The 20,218-nt window shown below is 32.6% G+C and overlaps 1 protein-coding gene across 2 annotated transcripts; it reads left to right on the forward strand.

Moving 5' to 3' along the window:
* The first annotated feature begins 1,309 nt into the window (after positions 1-1,309).
* LOC129806669 (protein peste-like) lies at positions 1,310-19,415 on the forward strand. 2 transcript variants are annotated; one of them, XM_055855432.1, is made up of 5 exons: positions 1,310-1,811; positions 12,838-12,963; positions 17,414-17,719; positions 17,783-18,502; positions 18,569-19,415. In XM_055855432.1, exons 2-5 carry the CDS (start codon positions 12,841-12,843, stop codon positions 19,004-19,006), a joined length of 1,587 nt encoding a protein of 528 aa, XP_055711407.1. In that variant the 5' UTR covers positions 1,310-1,811; positions 12,838-12,840; the 3' UTR covers positions 19,007-19,415. The 2 variants fall into 2 exon arrangements, with proteins under 2 accessions (XP_055711407.1, XP_055711408.1); XM_055855433.1 differs by lacking the exons at positions 1,310-1,811; positions 12,838-12,963 and adding an exon at positions 16,017-16,021.
* Positions 19,416-20,218: the final 803 nt, after the last annotated feature.

Consider the following 20,218-nt stretch of genomic DNA (forward strand, 5'->3'; position numbering starts at 1 on the left):
TTTTAAGAAATTATTAGTTTCACCATGTGGCGCAAAAGCAAATTTCCTGGGCAAGGGGAAATTTTTGGAAAGTTACAGTTTGTTTTGTATCATTTTTGGTTTGTTTACTTACTATTTTTGATATTCTTACTTACCATTTTTGATTTTTATACTTACCATTTTTTATTCTTTTACTTATTATTTTTGATTTTTTCACTTACCAATTTTGATGCTTTATGCCCAGCGCACAATAACTTTTATTTATAAACATGTTTTCAAAATTTCCTATAAGAGTGAGCGAGATGACTAGATGTAGATCTCACTCACTCTCATTGAAATGTCAAAAATATGTTTACAAAACAAAAGTTATTTTGCGCCAGGCATTACTTACCAAGTGAATTTTTTACTTATAGTTTTTACCAAATTACCAAAAACGTTTTAGCCTTTTTTTAGTTAATTAAACATTTGATTTAAAGTAAATAAATAAATTTGAAATTCAAATAAATTATACTCTAATGTCTAATGAATAAATAATAATAAAAATAAATGGAAAGCAATATTGCTAGAATCCAATGACAGTAACAATTTTTTCCTCCGCATGAGGGCACTGCTTTCTTTCGCGAGTGGCGTTGGTAACTGTTCTCAATTTTGAATTCATATCGAATTCTCAAATTTTTGAACAAATTTACCAAATGAAATACATTGTTTTATTAGGGATATGCCACAGGATTAAATTTTTCCATAAAAATAAAAATAGCAAAATATATTAATATTATTTAAAGATATTTTTAAATGTATAAAAAAAATCTAAATTATCAATTTAAAGTAAGTTATGGCAATTTCGTTGAATTTTTAAAGGTGAAATCAAAGAGTAATAAATTTTACAATTTATAAATTTTTATTTTGAAGTTTTATTCTACAATATGTACATATATTTAAAATCATATAAATACCAAGACGATTTATTCAGAGGATATAGGAGAGTCTAAATTGATATTGTGAACACAGTCTCAAGTATAATTCATGTATGTATATGTATGTAACTCATTGGTGATTTCACGCACTTTTTAATTTAATCAAAGATTAATAAGAAAAAATCCTTTTGACCTCTAAATGACATTTGAAGGACTGTTGATAAGTAATTCGCATAAGATGTTCTTTTATAAAAGTTCTTACCGCATTGGGCAATATAAAATTATTCTTTTGGGGTATTTAACTTTGAATTTACGCACACATTAAATTGGTGCTCTGAGAATGAGCAGGAAAAATAACAAGTGTGACTATCAGATGAAGAAATGTGTGTTAGCTATATAGAAATGCGAGAGGCCTCAGAGTAATGCTCATGGCTTGGTATAGCACCAGTTCCTCAATTCCCATCAGTTCAGTTTGAGTCGTTCCATCGTGTGGACAGACAAAGAATCGCATCTCTTCCAAGTCCCTCCTTCCAGCTGTAGCTTCCTCCAGAGGGGACAAAGAAGTGTTGCGAACAAAGGAATTCGCCTTAAAACAATTACCATTTCCCTGACCTTGACAAAGAGCCGCGCAGATTTGATTTCCGCGTTGTGAAATTTCGCGCCAAAATAAGAAAAGTTGCTGACATTGAGAATATTGAAGAAAAAATCTGCGTAAAAGAAGAAGATAACTCATGCGATTGAGGGAAGAGCAGTGAACTGTGTGTTGAGAAGATGTGCAAAATTTTCAATAGACTAAATTATCAGCAATTGTGAGCAATTTTCACCACTCAAAAGTCTTTTGTGGGTGAGACAGTTAAAAAGAATTACCAAGTGAATTTGTTTGAATTTTCTGCTGCGAGTGTGAATGAAATTGAAATCGTAAGTATATCAGAAAAGGCCTCTCTTTACTTCTCACTTAACCACCACTTTATTAATTTTATTTACATAAATTTAAACACATAGAAAAGACCATTTTATCGAACCCAAACAACTTGACACTTTTCTCGCGACATGTGCTTATTCTTCGCAGAAAAAGAGATCTTAAACGTTTTCGTTTTTGTAATGAGAAATACGAGATGCATGCGGTTTTAGTTGTTTATAAAATTGAAGAAAACAATGTCTTCACGTGGGCTGAGAAGCAATCCTCGTAGTTTGTTGAGTAGATTTGCATTTTATAGGCGTACTAATTGTTTCTATTGGTAAATTGAGCACTAGGGGATAGGACAAATTGATCGTATAAAAACTATATAAGATAATTGGAAGAAAAGAAAAAAAAACGTTATAGTTTCTGTAGCTTCTAGTCAATACAGAACAATTTTTTAACATTAATCAAAATTTGCAAAATAATGAATATCGAAGACTTTCAAAGTTTGTTTCATTCTTGTTCCAAATAGTTTTCTGGACACTAACGGATAGATTAAATTGATCGTAAAAATTAAACGAAAAAGATAAGCCAAGACTCACACCCGATAAATTCAAAAAAGTAATAGTTTGCTGTAAATAATTAATATCGGAGAATTTATAAAGTTGGTTCCATTCAGGGTTCAAATAGCTTATTGAACACTGAGACTGAGGGATAAAATAAATAAATTGTAAAAATGAATTAAAGATTAGCCGAGATACATACCCGATAAAAACCGAAAAAATGTAAGGTACTTTAGATTCTTACAAAACTATTTTTTAACACGCTTTAAAATTTTCAAAAATAATTAATTTCGGAAATTTTTTTATTTTATTCAGGGTCTAAAAAGCTTTTTGGACCCTCAAGGATAGAATAAATTGATCGTAAAAATTAAATAAAGATTAACCGAGACACATACCCGATAAGACCAAAAAACGTAAGCTTTTGTACACGGTAAAAAATTTCGGCACGTATTTGTTCCAAAAAGTAGCTCGTCCACGGACACTATAATTTTTGGAACAAATTTGTACCTTCTAGGAGGAACAAAAAGATACCCAATATTAGTAATGAATTTGTTCCAAGAAATAGCTTGTCTAGTATAAAATCGTATCCCTCCTCTCACACTCAGTTACCCGTCACCGAAGTGAAGAGGACGCCGAATCTGTGGCAATTTTCGTGCTACATGGTTTCACTTTTTTAATTCGAGATTCCCTTCCCCTCTTGCTGCCAGCACTCGCATATGATTTCGTCATGCACGCGTCTGTATAAAACACTCTTAAATTGATTCTTATTTGATGTTCCTTATGATTCGCCACCGAAATCCATCTCGACTGAAGTATAGGCCTTAACTGTAAGACGAAATCTTTTACACGGATTTGTTCCCGACAATGGGAACAAAAAGATTCCCCATATGAGTAACAATTTCGTTCCAAAAACTACCTCGTCCACGGACATCGAAAATTTTTGGAAAAAATATGTTACAGATGTAGGAATAATATTGTTATAAAAAAAAAGTACCTATTTGTTCCTGACAGTGGGAACAAAACAGCCGAGTGCAACAAATTCAGTTCCATATTTCAAGAACAAATTTGTATAAAACGAAATCAACTCAAATTTGTAGACATTCCACTGTATCAAAACGGTTCCAAAAGAAAACTCTAACAAAATTGTAACTGTATTTTGTAACGAAACTGTAAAGAAAACTTTTTGGAACAAACAAATATCTTCTCTAGGTACAAATTGATTCCAAAAAAATTTGTTCCAAGGAAAAATTGTTCCAATATTTTGGTCAGTGTCCAAAAGTTTTTACCGTGTAACTTAATAAAAACTATTATTAACATGCTTTAAATAATTTATTTCAGAAAATGTCTTATTTTATTCAGGATTTAAAAAGCTTTTTAGACGCTTAAGGATAGAATAAATTGATCGTAAAAATTAAATAAAGATTAACCAAGCCACATACCCGATAAGACCAAAAAATGTAAGCTTTTGTAGCTTTATATAAAACTATTTTAAACATGCTTTAAAAATTTCTAAAATAATTAATTTCGGAAAATTTCTTTAGACTCAGGTTCTAAAAAGCTTTCTGGAAACTCAAGGATGGAATAAAGAATTTTGTTAAAGATGATCCTTATATTCTCAACTTAATAAATGTTGTTATACTCTTTCTTAATGGCCAGTAAAATATTTTAATATACTAGGTGAAGAAACTTATCAAACTCCTTTTTGATTTGGTAACGTTCTAAATTACGTTTGAACGATTTTAGGGATTTTATTTTTGATTTTAATTTTCGATCCCATGACCACTTTTGGCTAGAAATCAAAAAAATCGAAGATCGGTTTCAACTCTCACGGATTTTTTATATCACCCGGACAAAGAGTCCACGGATAAGCGAGAGTCACTGTGAATGCTTCACAACAGTATGGTGGGTGTCTTGGCTTAATGTAAAAGTGAAAATTTAATTGGAACATTTTCTCTCTCATTATCTTTGCTGTTTTTCGATCGCGGTTATTGTGCCAATTTTTTGTATTTCCCATATCAAATTTCATTCTCAGCGATAGGCAGGCGATATAATTTGACGGTCAACTAGTTTGGAGCGTTTGGAGCGTCAATCTGCATAATTTCGAGCTGAATTTGGTTTATTTGCAAATGTTTGAAGCTAAATAAGAGAAATGTCGAGTATGTTTAAATTGAGATTACATGCTGATAACAATTGTGATCTTTCGCCAAAAACTGTGTCTTCGTGTTCGTCTTATCTTTCCCTTAACATTCAGCATTGTTAACACTCACTGATATCCATTTTTCAGATAATTGGGCATGAAAATTTTCCGAATTTCTTTCGGTATGACTAATAATTGCGGAAACACTGTTGATTTAAATCTAATTACAAAACTAAATCCGGCTACAGTGATAAACTAAACTAAATAAATAGATTGTGAATTTCTATTTACATGATAAGAGTCAGTGAATCTATTTACAAAAATTGCATAAACTATCAGGCTTCGTATAGTTGTGACGTGGATCAATTTTTCAAGGAAAATTGGGACTTAAGTCTGAACTTTGCCAAAGTTTCCAAATCGCAATCTTTATTTTAGAGTCATCTTGAAATTACGGAGCATTATATGTCTTAGGGGAGTCTATTATCTATTTGTGATAACAAATATATTATTTTATGACTTAGATTTTGGAATGTGAGGTTGTCGCTCCGGGTTTTAAAATGCATTTAATGTTACTGGCAGAAAAATTAACCAAAAACACAAATTTAGTAATTTATCAAAGTTGGTTTTTCGAATTAATAAAATAAAGAAGTTCCATAAAACGGTTAAAAGCTTCGAAGATTATTTCTTAAAGTGTAGAAAATTTAAGTTTAATTATGTAAATTCAAAGAAAAATCTCAAGAAAATATATTTGAACTTCTTCGTTATTCCGCAAGGTGGTTTGTATGATCCTTTTCGAATTTCGAAGTTTCCCGGAATTTCAATAGTGGCAAACTTTATTTTTCAGAAGAAAATCAAAACAACGAATTTAGAATTTATTTGTCCTATTCATACCTAATCATTGTACAACTATATTAACAGCTTCCCATTATATTCCAAAAATTGTCAGTTCAGTTTCGAAAATTTTGTCGAAATTCCATGCCACTTTTGCATTTAAGTCGAGACACTTCCAGGTAAATACGGGTAAACTACGGCTATGAACGTACTGATACCATATTGAGAAAAACAAGAGGCTGCGATTAAGTTTTTTCCTCATAATTTTAAAACTTTTTAGGTGCAAAAATATATCAACATTTTTTAATGTTAATTTTATACCTTTTTAACGGTAAAATTAGCATGAAAAGGGTAACTTTAACCCCTAATACACCTAAAAAGCATAATATTTACACCGATTTAGATCTTGAAAAATTCGAAAATCTATTTGAAGATCCAAAAAAGAGACTTTCTTACTTTTTAACACTTTCGCAAGGTGTCGGAAATTACATCCTGTTCGAATTTCGAAGTGCTCAAGTGTCAAAATGTGTCGGTCTTCACATTGTTATAAGGAAAAAAACAAAACAACGACGCTTACTGTTCTTGCCCTAATCACTTCGTAATTACTGAGTAACTCTTTTGCCAGCTTTTTAGTGTGATATTTGATAAATTTTCCCCACCTTGTTTAAAAATTTAGTATGAAAATTCGAAATTGGATTTGAATTCTTCGAACATCAACGACTTTTTGTGCAAATAGAGTTCCATTTACCTTTTATCCAAGACACTATTGGAGAATCAAAATCTACAGCTGTTTGGGCTCAGTCTCAATATCGCTTTTTGTTGTTTTGTAGACATTTTTTGACACTTCCAAGAGGGTGAGTGAAAAATAGATCTAGTCATCTCGTTCACTCTCATAGGCAGTTTTAAAAAAACTGTGCAAAACAAAAGTTGTTTTTGTAATTGCCCACGAGAGTGAGCGAGATGACTAGATCTAGATTTCTTTCTGTCATTGAAATGTCAAAAACATTTTTATGAAGAAAAAGTAAGTGCGCTGCGCATATATGTCAAAAAATTATAATTTACAATCCTTACATTGTTTACGATCGTGAAGATTGAATTTCTAATTTTACTTCATTCAATAAAAAGGATATATCTTTTTTTTTAATTTATTCATATTTACCTCTCAATTCTCACATTAACTGAAGAGGTAATCTTCTTCAATCTTGAATGAAGAAGAATCTTACATTATTGATTTTCAATTCTTTTTTAAGAGTTTTCATTGTTTTGTTGCAAAATGAAGCGATAAATTTACATTAATAAATTGTATTCAAGACTTTTATGTCCTAAGTTTTTCACTAGATCTCTTCTCTTTATTTAAATTAGACAATTTAAGAGTCTCGACTTGAAGACATTGTTCTCTATGATGAAGACTGTGGAGAGTATCGTCTGTTGAGTATATGTCCTTGATGTAATGATTCAATTGAAATGAATACCCTCTTTAATTCGCGCTGATTGCAACAGAGTTCATCTTTAAATGAGTCAGATGCATTTCTCACATATATTCACTTACCTTAAGAACATTCTGCAATTTTCTGAGGTCAACAGTGCAAACTTTTAATCAATCATGTAAATTCAATGTGATTGTGATAATTAGACTAAAGACCCATGAAGATTGTCACTGATTGATGGACTTTGACTAGGAGAAAACGCTCTCGTTCTTCATATAAACCCTGGGTTGTTCTTTCGAAATATTGTTTCGAATAGAACTACCATAGCGCCAGGTGCGGTGAGCGGCCAAAGTTCTAATATTCTAAAGTATTTAATGCTTTTATGGTCCAAGTAAAGACGGTAGATAAGCGTATATGATAATAAATGAAGCATTTGATACAAGACTAATTAAAATGGAGTTATAAATAACTTCTTGGTTATTTCTGCGCAGGAAAATGAAGGGTTAACCGTCTTTTTGATCTTTCTCATTCTAATTTAATTCGGTTTCCCGCGAGAATAGTCTGAGGAACGTCGCGGCATGGTGAAGAATTGTCAATTAATTGACCTTTTGCGAGATGGGAGATGATTGTAAGAGGCACGAATTATATGCAAAGCATATCTCCTACTGATAATAAGAGGATCCGTCCAATAAACGCATAATCATGGGTGATCAAAGAAGACACGACAGAATGCTATTTCCTAATTGCTGGGAGCAAAGCATTGAGGCCATGTTCCCAATCTTCCCAATTGAAGCATCTTCGGGGAATTTTTTGCACATGCAATGATATTTTCTGTCGATCTCTTTTAGTCCAGGGAGATTGGACCTTCTCTGAGTCATGCGAAGATATTAGAAAAAATTAGAGAGACATTTTATTGCCCTGCACGATAAAGCTTATCAGTTCTATGGAGAACGCTCTAATATTGGAGCTTTACCATCAGGGTTACAATGCTGGAAAACACGAAAGAGAGTAGTCACGAAAAGCTTTCAATTCATCACAATTTTTGTGATAATTTCGCAAATTCAATAGATCAATTGAATTTGTCACACGATTGCCCCATCATCTCTTTAGTATCAACCTCACTAATCAATGAGATGATAAGAAATTTCAGTGGAAAAATATCAGTCAGTAGCAATTTAGTTTTTTTTCACTTCATTCAGAAATTCTTATTCATACTTTTTTTTTAGAATATCGTTTGAATATGAAATATCATTACAAGGGGGAGATATATGATCAGAAATGGTGTACGTCCAGTTAATAGAAAATGAATGGAAATTTTAAAAAGTGGGAGTAAAATATAGATTGTATTTTATTAAATACAAAATGTTTAATAATTCATTAACCCATTCCTTACCATGGTATTATACATCATACGCAAATTGAGTGATTTTAGATAATTTATTCCTGAGCAATTGATATTCGAATTTCTGTTGGGAATGGATTTTTAGTAACTTTATTTCTTCAATTACTTGGGAAAAATAGTACGGTAGAGATGAAAATAGATTTTGTTATTGTTTTCTTGCTTCGCGGAAGGTCATGCAAGATTCTTGTTCAAAATGGCGGATGGAAAATACGACATCCCGCCGAATTTGTTAAAATTGTCCTTTATCCTCTTTCCTGATTTGAATTCTGGTTGCCAATTTGTGTTCTTGGATAGTTACCTTATCTAAAGCAATAGAGTTTGTAATAAATTAATGCACAGAATTTAAATTCAGTGACCGTTAAGACGCGTGTTTGACAGGGGCTCCCCGCACCACCCCAATAGATAAAAAAAATCTTTTCAAAAAACGTATGTATGGATCTGTAGGAAATCAATCCCAAAATATAAAGATTCTATCTCAAGTATTTCTGGTACATTGACTGAATGGGGTAATAACTTTCAAAATATTAAGATACTGTTCTCATTTTCGCCACAGCTGTTCCTATTTTCGCCGCGTAATTGTTCCCATTCCCATGAGCTGTGTGGGGTCCGGTCCCTGATAGACATAATAGAGAAGAAGAAGAATTTCCCAAAATGCTTCTTTAAAACTTTAATACAAATTACTTTTATTCTATTATTTTATTAATTTATTAATTATTTATCGTTTAAATATAGGGGGAACTGGGGCAGTAGTAAACAGGGGTAGTTGTAAACACTGTGATTTTTTCATTAATTTTAAGACTCCAGAGGATAAAACCCATAAGCATTCATAGATACCATGGGGATGTATGCACACAGATGAATTGGTCAATAAAATCCTAGTACTTTAAAAATAAAAATCATTTTTCTCGAAAATGTTAATATTTCGATTATTTTGGTCATTTGGATTTCCACCTAGAAATTGAGAACTGTGTAAAATAATCGAAATGTAGCAATACCAGTTCTTTCCTACAACCTTTAGGGTTATATTAATGTATTTACTAAATATATTGAGATTCTCAATTTTTTAAAAAAATTAACAATTGGACAGAAAACAGCATATGGGGTAGATGTAAACAGGCAATTTTCCTGTAATTGTAGATGTCGTGAGTGTAGAATAAATGGCAATTTTTTTTTGTTTTCATGCGAAATTTCTAATTAATTGACTACGAAAAAATTGGTGGCTCTGTGTTCAATAAAAAGTCACATGATGTCAAAATATAGGGAAAATCCATTGAAAAATGTCTTTGATTTGCATGTTTTTAGTTTTTTTTGCTATTTTAATTATTCTTTGTTAAAAGTGTAGTGATTTTTTGAAAATATACAGTCTTTATATATCTCTCAAGTAATTAAAATAATTGAAAGTGGTGCAAAGTTAATTTGAAGGGTGGAAAAAAGGGTGTTTACATCCTCCCCAGAAAGTGTTTACTTCTATCCCAGGTATTTTGTGAAAAGAGAAAAATGCACGGTGACACAAATTTTATTTTTATGGAAAACTCAAAAGTTTTCCAGCATCCGCATTACCCTCGATGTATTGCCTATACCCAAGGGTAAAACATGAGATAAGAAAAATTTTCCAAAAAACCACTGTGTGCTTGGAAAATCGCGTCAAATACGCATCTATCGAAAATGGTTACATGTGCCCCAGTCTCCCCTATATATCTTTTGTCCAATTCCATGCTAGACTAATTCCACTTTAACAATTTATTTTACTCTGTGAGAGGCGTCCCGGTGGAAATCCTCAAAGAAATCTTGAAAAGGCCAAATTCTGAAAGCCAAGATTCCGAAAAGCCAGATTCCGAAAGCCAGAATCACGAAAGTGAAAATCCTGAAAAGGTTTAAATTCCGAAGAGGACAAAATCTTGAAAGTCAAAAATTCTGAGAGCTAAAATTCTTGAGAAGTTAAGATCACGAAAGTCAAAATCCTGAAAATGCTAAAATCCCGAAAAGACAAAATCACGAAAAGGCTAAAATTCCGAAAAGCCAAGATAACGAAAGTCATAACCCTGAAAAAAACCAGAATCACGCAAGTCAAAATCCTGAAAACGTCAAAATCGCAGTAAGGACAAAGTCCCGTAAGGGCTAATATCCCGAAAATCTCAAATTCTCGAAAAGACCACAATCACGAAAGTCAAAATCCTGCAAAGGCCAAAATCCCGAAAAGGACAAAATTGCGAAATACGAAATTTCGAAAAGACCAAATATTCGAAAAACCACAATCCTGAAAAAAAAAGAAAATTCCGAAAAGTCAAAATTTGGGAAATAATTAATTTCGCTTAATGGGACAAAGGAACCTTCTTTGGTGAGTTTTGAAAATTATTAGTTTCTTATGCATCAGAGGTAACAGGAAATTTTCATTTTTTTGAAAAATTACTAGTTTCGCTTGTTGGGACAGAGGGAAATTTTTTACATGACAAAAGGAAATTATTGGCTATTCGGAATTTTGGTTTTCGAGATTTTGTCTCTTATGAGATTTTGTTTTTTGGGATTGTGGTATTCGGTATTTTGGCTTTAAGGATTGAGGCTTTTGCTCCAAGTGATGTGTATGTTATTCCTGAAGTCCTTAAGAAAATTTTCCATGGTTTAAAATCCGGAAATGCGATTCCAGAAAAGTAGTCCTTAATCCATGATACAAAATTTTGTTTAAATATGTAGAAGGTCAATGAGATGAAACTGTATAAAGTTAGTTCGTCCCGGAAATTTCAAAAGATAGTAAACAAACTAATACTAAATCTAATGACATTATAAACATCCATCAATATGCTTTTTAAATAATGTTAAGGAGAAAAAAATTAAAAGAAAAGATAGCATAGTATGGAATGGAACCGTCGATATGTTTTATGCTTTAGTGCTTTTCCTACATATTTTGGGGGTTGGCTCCGGAACAAAAGTTGTTACCTTTTCCAATACCTATTCGATGGTATAGGTCTCATTCATGGTGAAAGGTTGGACCGTTTTGTCCAATGTCCTTTAATAATGAGAACAGTGAAGTGATAAAAAAAACGTATTTATTTCTCATTAGAATAGCATTATTATGGGGCTATCCCAATGAAAATTAAAAGGGAAAATATTCTTCTTTTACATTTTTTTATCACTTTATTGTTCTCAAGTGCTTCTGCATTATCGATTTTTCTTTCTCGATCGAAAAATTGATAATGCAGAATATATAAGAACTTGAGAACAGTAAAATGCTAAAAGATCGTATTTATTTCTCATTAGAATAACAACATTATGTTGCTGTTTCAATAAAAATGAAGAGGGAAATATTTATGTCGAAAATTTTTTAGCACTTTATTGTTCTCAAGTGTTTCTGCACTATCGACTTTCATTGTGTTCCCAAACCACCAAACAGTCGTGACAGGAGTCAACACAAAATAATAAAATAAGTCAAATGTAGAAGCACTTGAGAACAGTAGAGTGATAAAAAAAAATGTTCAGGAGAAAGATTTCCCTTTTTCATCTCTCGTGGGAATAGAACCATTATACGGGCTTCAGACCTGAGACTTACCCATATGGCTTAAATCTTTTAATTCCTTCTCAGGCAAGAGTTTTTAGGGAATTGTTGTTTAGGATTGTTTGGAAAATTAACAGAATAATTTGTTCTTTAGATTTTTTGAGGCCTTCGAGAACTGGGCTAAGCCTCCAGTCTGAAGCCGGTATTACAAAATGTTGGAAGTGATGCGCAGATTTAAATCAATATATCTCCCCCTTGGAGAAATATAATTTATTGAAATGCAAGACGAACTTATTGACTTATTTGAATAGATTTTAAATACGATCTAAGGTTGAACATTGTTTATATTGCCACATTTTTGTTCAATGATCATATACAAGAGCTTAGACGTGAAATGTTTAGTAAAATTGTCTGGAGGTGTGATATTCATATAATGACTCTTCCTAGCAAAACAACAACAATATTAGCATAAATACAATTAATAAATGAATGCGACTATTTGTGTTTTTTTTTTAAATTTCGTAATATGATAGATTTTTTTTTCTATTTAATCTGTTTAGTAACTAAATACCCGACTGATAATCGAATGTTTTAATCTAGAATGTAATATTTCCTTTAGTTCTGGTGGAAATTGTTGATCGGGTTCATCTATAAAAGACATAACATAGTCAATGTCAATTTCTCAGCCAAATGCTCGCCTAGTTTAAGACCTTTAATTATTTATTTATAGCAAAAAAAATTGAACTTTGTCCAGGGTAGAATACTTTGTTTATTACTATTATGACTAATTTTGCTTGAAGTGTTTTTTCTAAGTAATTCTCCGTTCTTTGGTTAGTTGAAAGAAAGGCTTATTGATAAATCACTTCCAGTACACTTGTACTCTTACTCAAATGCAATATATCTCTTTGATGGAAAATAATTTAGAGTATTGCATTTCCTCATAATCAGTTGCCTTGTGACATTTGAAGGAAAATGCTGAGTTCGATTTCTCACTGATTGGACGGAAAGACAAATGATAAGAAATGTGCCCAGACTGACCCCCTCATTGACTCCATAGATACGGAATAGACCAGAAAATCTCATCTTTCATCCTCTTTTACCACAAATGCCTTTCAGAAAACAACTGAACGAGTTTAATTGCATAATGAGACTGCAAATAGATTTATAGAAAATGTTCTCTTATTTCGTTTTAGATCATGCGGATGACGGATTTCTTCAGCAAGCAATGTTGCCTTGGGTCCATAGGGTTAATTTTGGCTGGATTTGGCACGCTTTTTGCTGTATTTTGGTTAGATTTTCTAGAGACACAAATTATTAATGTAAGTTTAACGATTTTTTAATCAGTATTAGGAATTGTTTAGTTTTTTTATGGTTAATTTTACTTGATTTAGAATTTATACCAACTTCGTGGAATATTAAAAGATCGTCTGATAGATGCAAGTGGCTTAAAATTGTATTTCCAGATAAATTTTTCTCCTGAACATTTTTTAGCACTTTGCTGTTCTCAAGTGCTGCTGCATTATCGACTTTCTTTGTATTCCCAAACCACAAAACAGTCATTTGACGGATGACAGATGTTTTCTCTCTCTCTCTGTTACGTCCTGGTCCACTAATAAATTTAACGTTTGTAAATTTGTAAATAGATTGGTATGAGTGAGATGACAATACAATGAAAATGAAATTAAAAATTTTGAATAAAAAAATTAAAAAATAAACATGCTTTTTTAGCTCTTTACTGTTCATGCTTCTGCATTATTGACTTTTCATTGTATTGGTTCCAGTCTTGACTGTTTTCCCTATCCTCGTCCTGATCTAAAACCATCAAACAGTCGTGACAGGAACCAACATAAAAGTCGATAATGTAGAAGCACTTGAGAACAGTAATGTACTAAAAAAACACGTTAATTTTTATTGGAATAACAAAACAATTCCTTACGTAACATTGACCCTTTTGTACACACAGAAAAATTTTGACTCTAAATTTAAGAATATGTAATATCCTGGTAACTTAAATTGGACGTGAATTCCCGAGGCGTTTAAGTTTAGAAGCTCTGAGCGAAAGAAATGAGCTAGAATCCCTAGCTCTTTCAAGTTAAGAGATTGGGAACTTAAATTCTGCATTATCTGGAAAACGAAAAATCTCTACAGATTTGCAAATTGCAACTAAAATTAATGATCAAGGATTTAGAATTAGGGCATTGGCATTCATTGGATAGGATTTGAAATTAAATTCCTGGGTGTTTCTGTTTAAGAATTTTCCATTTTTCTGTGTGTATTTTTTTTAACCGGTATAGACAGTTTAATGTTTTAACTAGGGTGTACATAAGGGAAATTTTGAACAGGATCTAATTTTGAATTTCCACATTTTCTTTGAGTTTGAATGGACAAGGAAAAAAAGAAGAGCATTCCTTCGTGGTCTTTTTTTCTTGCCATGTAAACACTGAGGAAATTATGAAATTTAAAATTTGATTTTATTCAAAAAGCTATGCGAGCCATTGTGAGGAGGCGTCGACCTCGAGGCAGGCCTAGGACAAGGTGGCTAAATCAAATTCAGAATCTTGCCTTGGAACGCCTTGGAATCGAACTCGAACATCTTCCTGAAGTGACGGAGGATCGACAAGCGTGGGCTGCTAAATTGAATGTCATGGGCCCGCAACCCCAATAGGGATAAGCGGTTGAAAATGATGATGATGATTTTATTCAAAATTATCCCATTGTACCCTATATAACGGATAATTAATGCAACATCCCAAAGAGGAACAAGTTCTTCTCAAAAGTGGGATTTATAGATAAGCATTATTTATTTTTCCTTATTATCTTAAATTGTTAAGATTCTTGATAACCTAATGGGATTTAAATTCAAGAACCTTGAGACCGTTTTCAAACTGGAGGTTTAAACTCATTTACAGAAGTCCCCAATTGTTGCATTACGAATTCTTGAATTTTAACAGTCTCATACAGGCTTCAGACTTAAGGTTTAGCCCTATGACTTTACTTCTCTAATTTCTTATTAAGCAAGATTTTTTGGAAAATTTTGACACAGGATTGGATTATTAAGGACAAATGATCCACTAGATTCTACATATCCAAAAAAATTAATTTTCATTTATGATCGTGATACCTTCGGGAACAGGACTAAACCTTTAGTCTGAAGACCGTTTTGCTAATCCGTGACCATAATAAGTAATAATTTCTCAAAAAAAAACTTACTCTATTGAAATTTAAATACAGCACTTTAAACGAGTAATAGAAAAAATGTAACACGGGCACGGGCTTCGGACTTGAGCTTCACCTCATTTTTAAAGACCTGTCAATCTCAAACAGAAAATTAAAGGTTCAAATGGCCTAACACGGATTTCAGTTCACACTGCAACCGTGTTCCCGAAGGTTCCGAAATTCTAAATAACTAGGAAACTGATTTTACAAAATCTAATCATTATTATTTAATTATATGCCATATTTTTTTTAAAAAACCTTATCTGATAAGAAACTAGAATAGCTGAGCCATATGACTAAGCCTTATATGGCCCAAATAGACTCAGGCTGATCTTTGAAAATATTAACTGTCATGCATTGAAGTCTTAGGATTATTAGTGATTCCAAGAACGGTTAACCGGTTTCGAAGAACCAGTTAACAGCCCTATTCTGGAGACGGTCTCAGAACCGGTTTTTAGAGATGAAATCGGTTTAAAACCGTCTCTTTACAAAAATTTTTAAATTTCACTTAAGCTTTAGTTTATTTCTTGAAAATCAAGGTACACTGCAAAATATTTCTTTGAATTAGAAGGGAACCTGAAGGGCAATATGATTCTAAATGTAATCTGTAGTATTATAGTATGTTAATAAAATTTTAAGGATAGTAGTACTGGATTTCCTGTACGTTTCTTCCACTCTGGAAAAGAACTATTTGCTTAAATGTTATCGGAAATTATTTCAGGACTTCCTCACTTGAATTATTTTATCTTTTAAAACTTACTTAAATACTTACAAGACTAGAAAATAAATTGTATAGTGAGAAAAAAATTGTAAACGATTTAGTACAATCTTGTAAAATATTGTTTTATGTGGAAAAGTAACAAGATGTTTACCTATCACTGACTTCATAGAGATTTTTATTAAATCTTGCTATCTTTTAACTACATATCTTATTAGACCCAAATTCATCAAGATTTTTACATAAGATTCTTGTAAATTTTTTATCAAAATCTGGCATTTATTAGTTTCTCAACCAGCAATAGAGTAAAAAACAACAAATGGTTCCTTTTATTTTAATTCTTTTTTTCTAAATGCATGTAATTTTTTCTATGAAATTATTTTTGAATTTTGTGTAAATTATAATCATGTTTTTCATGATACATAATACCAAAAATTATTAATTAGTAGATTTTCTGTAGAGAATGATCTAAAAAATTTACTTTAAACTATTCCCGATCGAAAAATCTGGAATTTTATGTTGAAATAAGAATAATTTTGACAATACTTTTACAAGATTTTACAAAAAAAAAACTTTATGGCGAATATAGGTAGCAAAAAATCTTGGTATCTTTCCAATATTATTTTTTTTATATTTTTGCAAATATTATTTTTTCTTCCACGATTCAAATTTTCTAAACTTAAATTTAACAAGATTTAACTAGTCATAGGATTTTAAAAATAAAGAGTAAAACTTTTTCGGTAACTCTATAATTTTTTTCCATTTTCCAAGATCTAGCGTAAAATTTTTAAGTATTTTCTCATTAAAGATTGTCAAAAATGACAACGTTTATAACCAATTTATTTTAAGAAAAATAAATTGTATGAAAAAATAGTTATTTTTACGGAAATCTACATTGCATTAGCTTTTTCACGGCACAATATTATTGGAAAAACTCCCAGTAATTTTCCTGCACTCTTAAATTTCCTGAACTATTTTAAATATATAATAAAGCAATAAAACAAAATATATTTTAAACTAACTGAGAAAAAGAATATATTTATGTATTAAATATTACATCAAAGTTCATGGTCTGAAAAATTGTTCAAAATCCCATAATCCAACTCAAAATTTGAAACCTGTTTTAAACCGGTTAACCGGTTTTCTGACCCTTCCAAAACCGGTTAACCGTCTATCCTAAAAACTCGGTTATTTGGAATCAATAAGGATTATCAACTACAGGTTTTTAGCATAAACTTCCTTTGTCTAATCCATTGCTGCAAAATTTTACGGGCTAAATATTTTGGATGATCAGCCTGAATCTATTTGGGCCGTTTAGGTCTGCAGATCGTATAAAAAGGCCATTAGACCTAATATTGTTTTTAGACCTGAGGTTGAGCGTGGACCACATAAGTATTCTTAAAACCAGTTTAGCACATAGCTTTGGATAATATTTCGACCACCTTGATTTTCATAGTTCCTCACCCTTCTGGATTCTTTCCAGTCTTTTTCACATCATCTCGTTTGTATAAGCGTTATTTTTTGCATTGTATAGTCCTTAGGGTATGCAAACACTGAAAATTCATGGAAATTTGAGGAACAAAAAAGGTGGCTGGAATTACAAACTGGCCGGAATTTGATACAGTTCCCCTATGTCTTATTAGAGTTTTAATTTGAACCATTGATCTTTTGGTAGTGTTTTGAACTTTCATATTTTAATAATAAATGTCGTTACGATAGAGTCTCGGGATCTTCAAGAACCCCTTAATAAGTCAACCTTCGCATCTAAATATATTTTAAGTTCAATAAATTTTTGCCAGTTAATTTAAAAAATGACATCTTTTTTTTCGTTGTAGGAATTAAAACTAGCACCAGATACTCGAACTTATGATATGTGGAAGTCTCCACCTTTAGATATGAGCATAGAAATATACCTCTTCAACTGGACAAATTACGATCAGTTTCACAATCATTCTGTAAAGCCAATTGTAGAGGAATTAGGACCATATGTCTTCCGTGAGAAACCGGATAAAGTTAATATAGTATGGCATCCGGAAAATTCAACAGTGAGCTTTGGGAAACTCAGTGTCTTCCATTTTGATGCCGAGAGGAGTAAAGGATCTCTTGATGATAATATAACATCAGTCAATATTGTTGCATTGGTAAGGAGATGTTTTTGATTGTTGCAGAATCCTTTGCATTAACCATGATTATTATCTTTCTAGTCCGCAGCAGAAACTGTTCGTTGGCAGAGTTACGTCGAACAGAAGAAAGTATCTCTTGGTCTCAGTCTGTACAATGAAGAGCTTCATGTTACCAAAACTGCTCGAGAATTTCTCTTCGACGGCTATGAAGATGATCTCATTGAGATGGCCAAAGAGATGTCAGCCTTTTCTTCCGATATCGTTGTGCCTTTTGATCGTGCCGGATACTTCTATATGCGCAACAACTCTGCAAGTCTCATGGGGCATTACAATATGTATACAGGAGCTGACGACATCTCCAAGATCGGTTCCATTGGGAACTGGAATTACGGCAACAGGACCAAGTTCTTTGCCGATACCTGTGGAATGGTCAATGGGTCCGCAGGAGAATTCTACCCACCTCAACTGAAGAAGGATCAAGTGTCCTTCTTCTCGCCAGACATGTGCCGGACATTGCCATTTGATTTTGAAGCAGAAGTGGAAGTTGAAGGTATTACTGGGTACAAGTACAGCGGCGGTGCTAGGACCATCGACAACGGTACTCTTTATCCTGCGAATGAATGCTTCTGTGCAGGGGAGTGTATGCCATCTGGAGTCCTCAATATTTCTTCTTGCCGCTACGGAAGTCCAGTATTTGTGTCATTTCCTCATTTCTATGCAGCCGATCCTTTCTATCTAGATCAAGTTGAAGGAATCAATCCGTCCAAAGATAAACATCAGTTCTACCTCACAATAGAGCCTGTAAGTTTCCCAAACTACCAAATGCCTTCCCAAGTTCCCTAACGATCCTCAATTTCTCCTTTTCAGAGTATGGGAATCCCATTGGAAGTTGCTGCAAGATTTCAACTGAATCTTCTCATTCGTCCGAGTTCAAACGTTGCACTCTATCAAGATGTTCCCACCGTCTTCTTCCCCGTCCTCTGGTTCCAGCAAAAAGTCACTGTAAGTCCAGAAGTAGCTGCAGATCTCCGTCAAGTGCACGCTCTACCAACCATTGGGTACATTTGTGCGGGCGTTGTGATCGCTTTTGGGATCCTCTTGATCCTCTGGTTCCCACTCCTCAAGTTGATCTGCCGAAGGGACAGGGTCCCAAAACGACAAAGAGATGTGGAGAAGGAGAAAGAAAGTCCAGGACCAGATGGAGCAGACAGTCCATTAATTTTCACAAATGGTCTCAAAACATCAGAGAAGTCATCCACAAAGCCTCATGACAGCAGGACAACTGACAAGGGACCCTACAATTGAATCTGAAGATCTTCCAACATCACTAATTAGACTCAGTACCAAAGTGTCCAATTAGCTTTAAAATGATCACCTCACATTACTTGAATTTATTCAATTAAAGCTGCAGATTTTTAGCTGTAAAATTCGATTATAGCACGATCTGCAATTGGGATCAAATGAAGACAATTTTGAGATTAAGAATTGACTATAAGTGATCCAAAAGGTGCCCTCCTTTTAAAATAATATTATTATTAGTAGTAGATGACAGCCACAAAATGTGCCAAAAGACTCAATATTTTACATTGATCATTTTAGAATTAAATTTTCATTCCAAATATCATTAAGTTTGATATCTATATATAGATTTGTTATGAAATGTAAAGAGTTTTAATTATCTGAATACATGTAATACATGAATCATGAAAATTAGGTTTTAATGATGGAAAATGACAGAAGAAGGACAAAAGGTGAGTTTTCAAGGACAGATGAAGGTCACAATCAGCCACAGCGTTGACATACGACAGAAGAACAAACTGAAGAATAGGTTCTCAAGAAGATTTTTTTTAAAAATAGTCTTGTGAAATTCTCCAAATAAAGTGACGCACTCTTAGTAAGTTCAAAAGCTTCTACAAGAGTCTCAAAACAAAATTATCATTATAAGCCTCTTAAAGGTGCATTAAAAGACTTGTCAAAGCCCTGGTTCTATAAGGCAGCTATTTAGCTTCTTGGGTTGGACTTACATTTTGACCTAGATACTTCTCAGATTGAGTGAAATATTATGAATAGGGCGTTGCTAAGAATTTTCAGACGGGAACTTAGGCCCCACCCATTAATAAACTAAAAACGATAATTGGTTAGTAAAAACCTAAATCTTTAAAAGGTTTATTTTCCCTTTGTCAAAACCTAAATAAAATTTCACTGATTTTAAAAAAGCTCTCAAAAGATTTGCATAAGTCTATCCTACTCTTTCGGACACCAAATTGGGCTGAACTATACTTAATTTGGTGTGTTCAAAAAAAAAAAAAAAAAGAAGAGTGAGACAGAGTAGGATGGACATGTGCAGAGCTTTTGAGAAAGAAAGAGATGTGAATTTTGGTTTTGTGAAATTTTCCCGATCTAAAAGATGTGCCGCAGTTATAATGGCCACGGCACACCTTTTAGATAGTTAAAATTTCATGAAATCAAAATTCGTGATGTCCCTTCTTTCTCAAAATATTTGCATATGTCTATCTC

This window comes from Phlebotomus papatasi, chromosome 3 (assembly GCF_024763615.1).
Source record: "Phlebotomus papatasi isolate M1 chromosome 3, Ppap_2.1, whole genome shotgun sequence".
NCBI lineage: Eukaryota > Metazoa > Arthropoda > Insecta > Diptera > Psychodidae > Phlebotomus > Phlebotomus papatasi.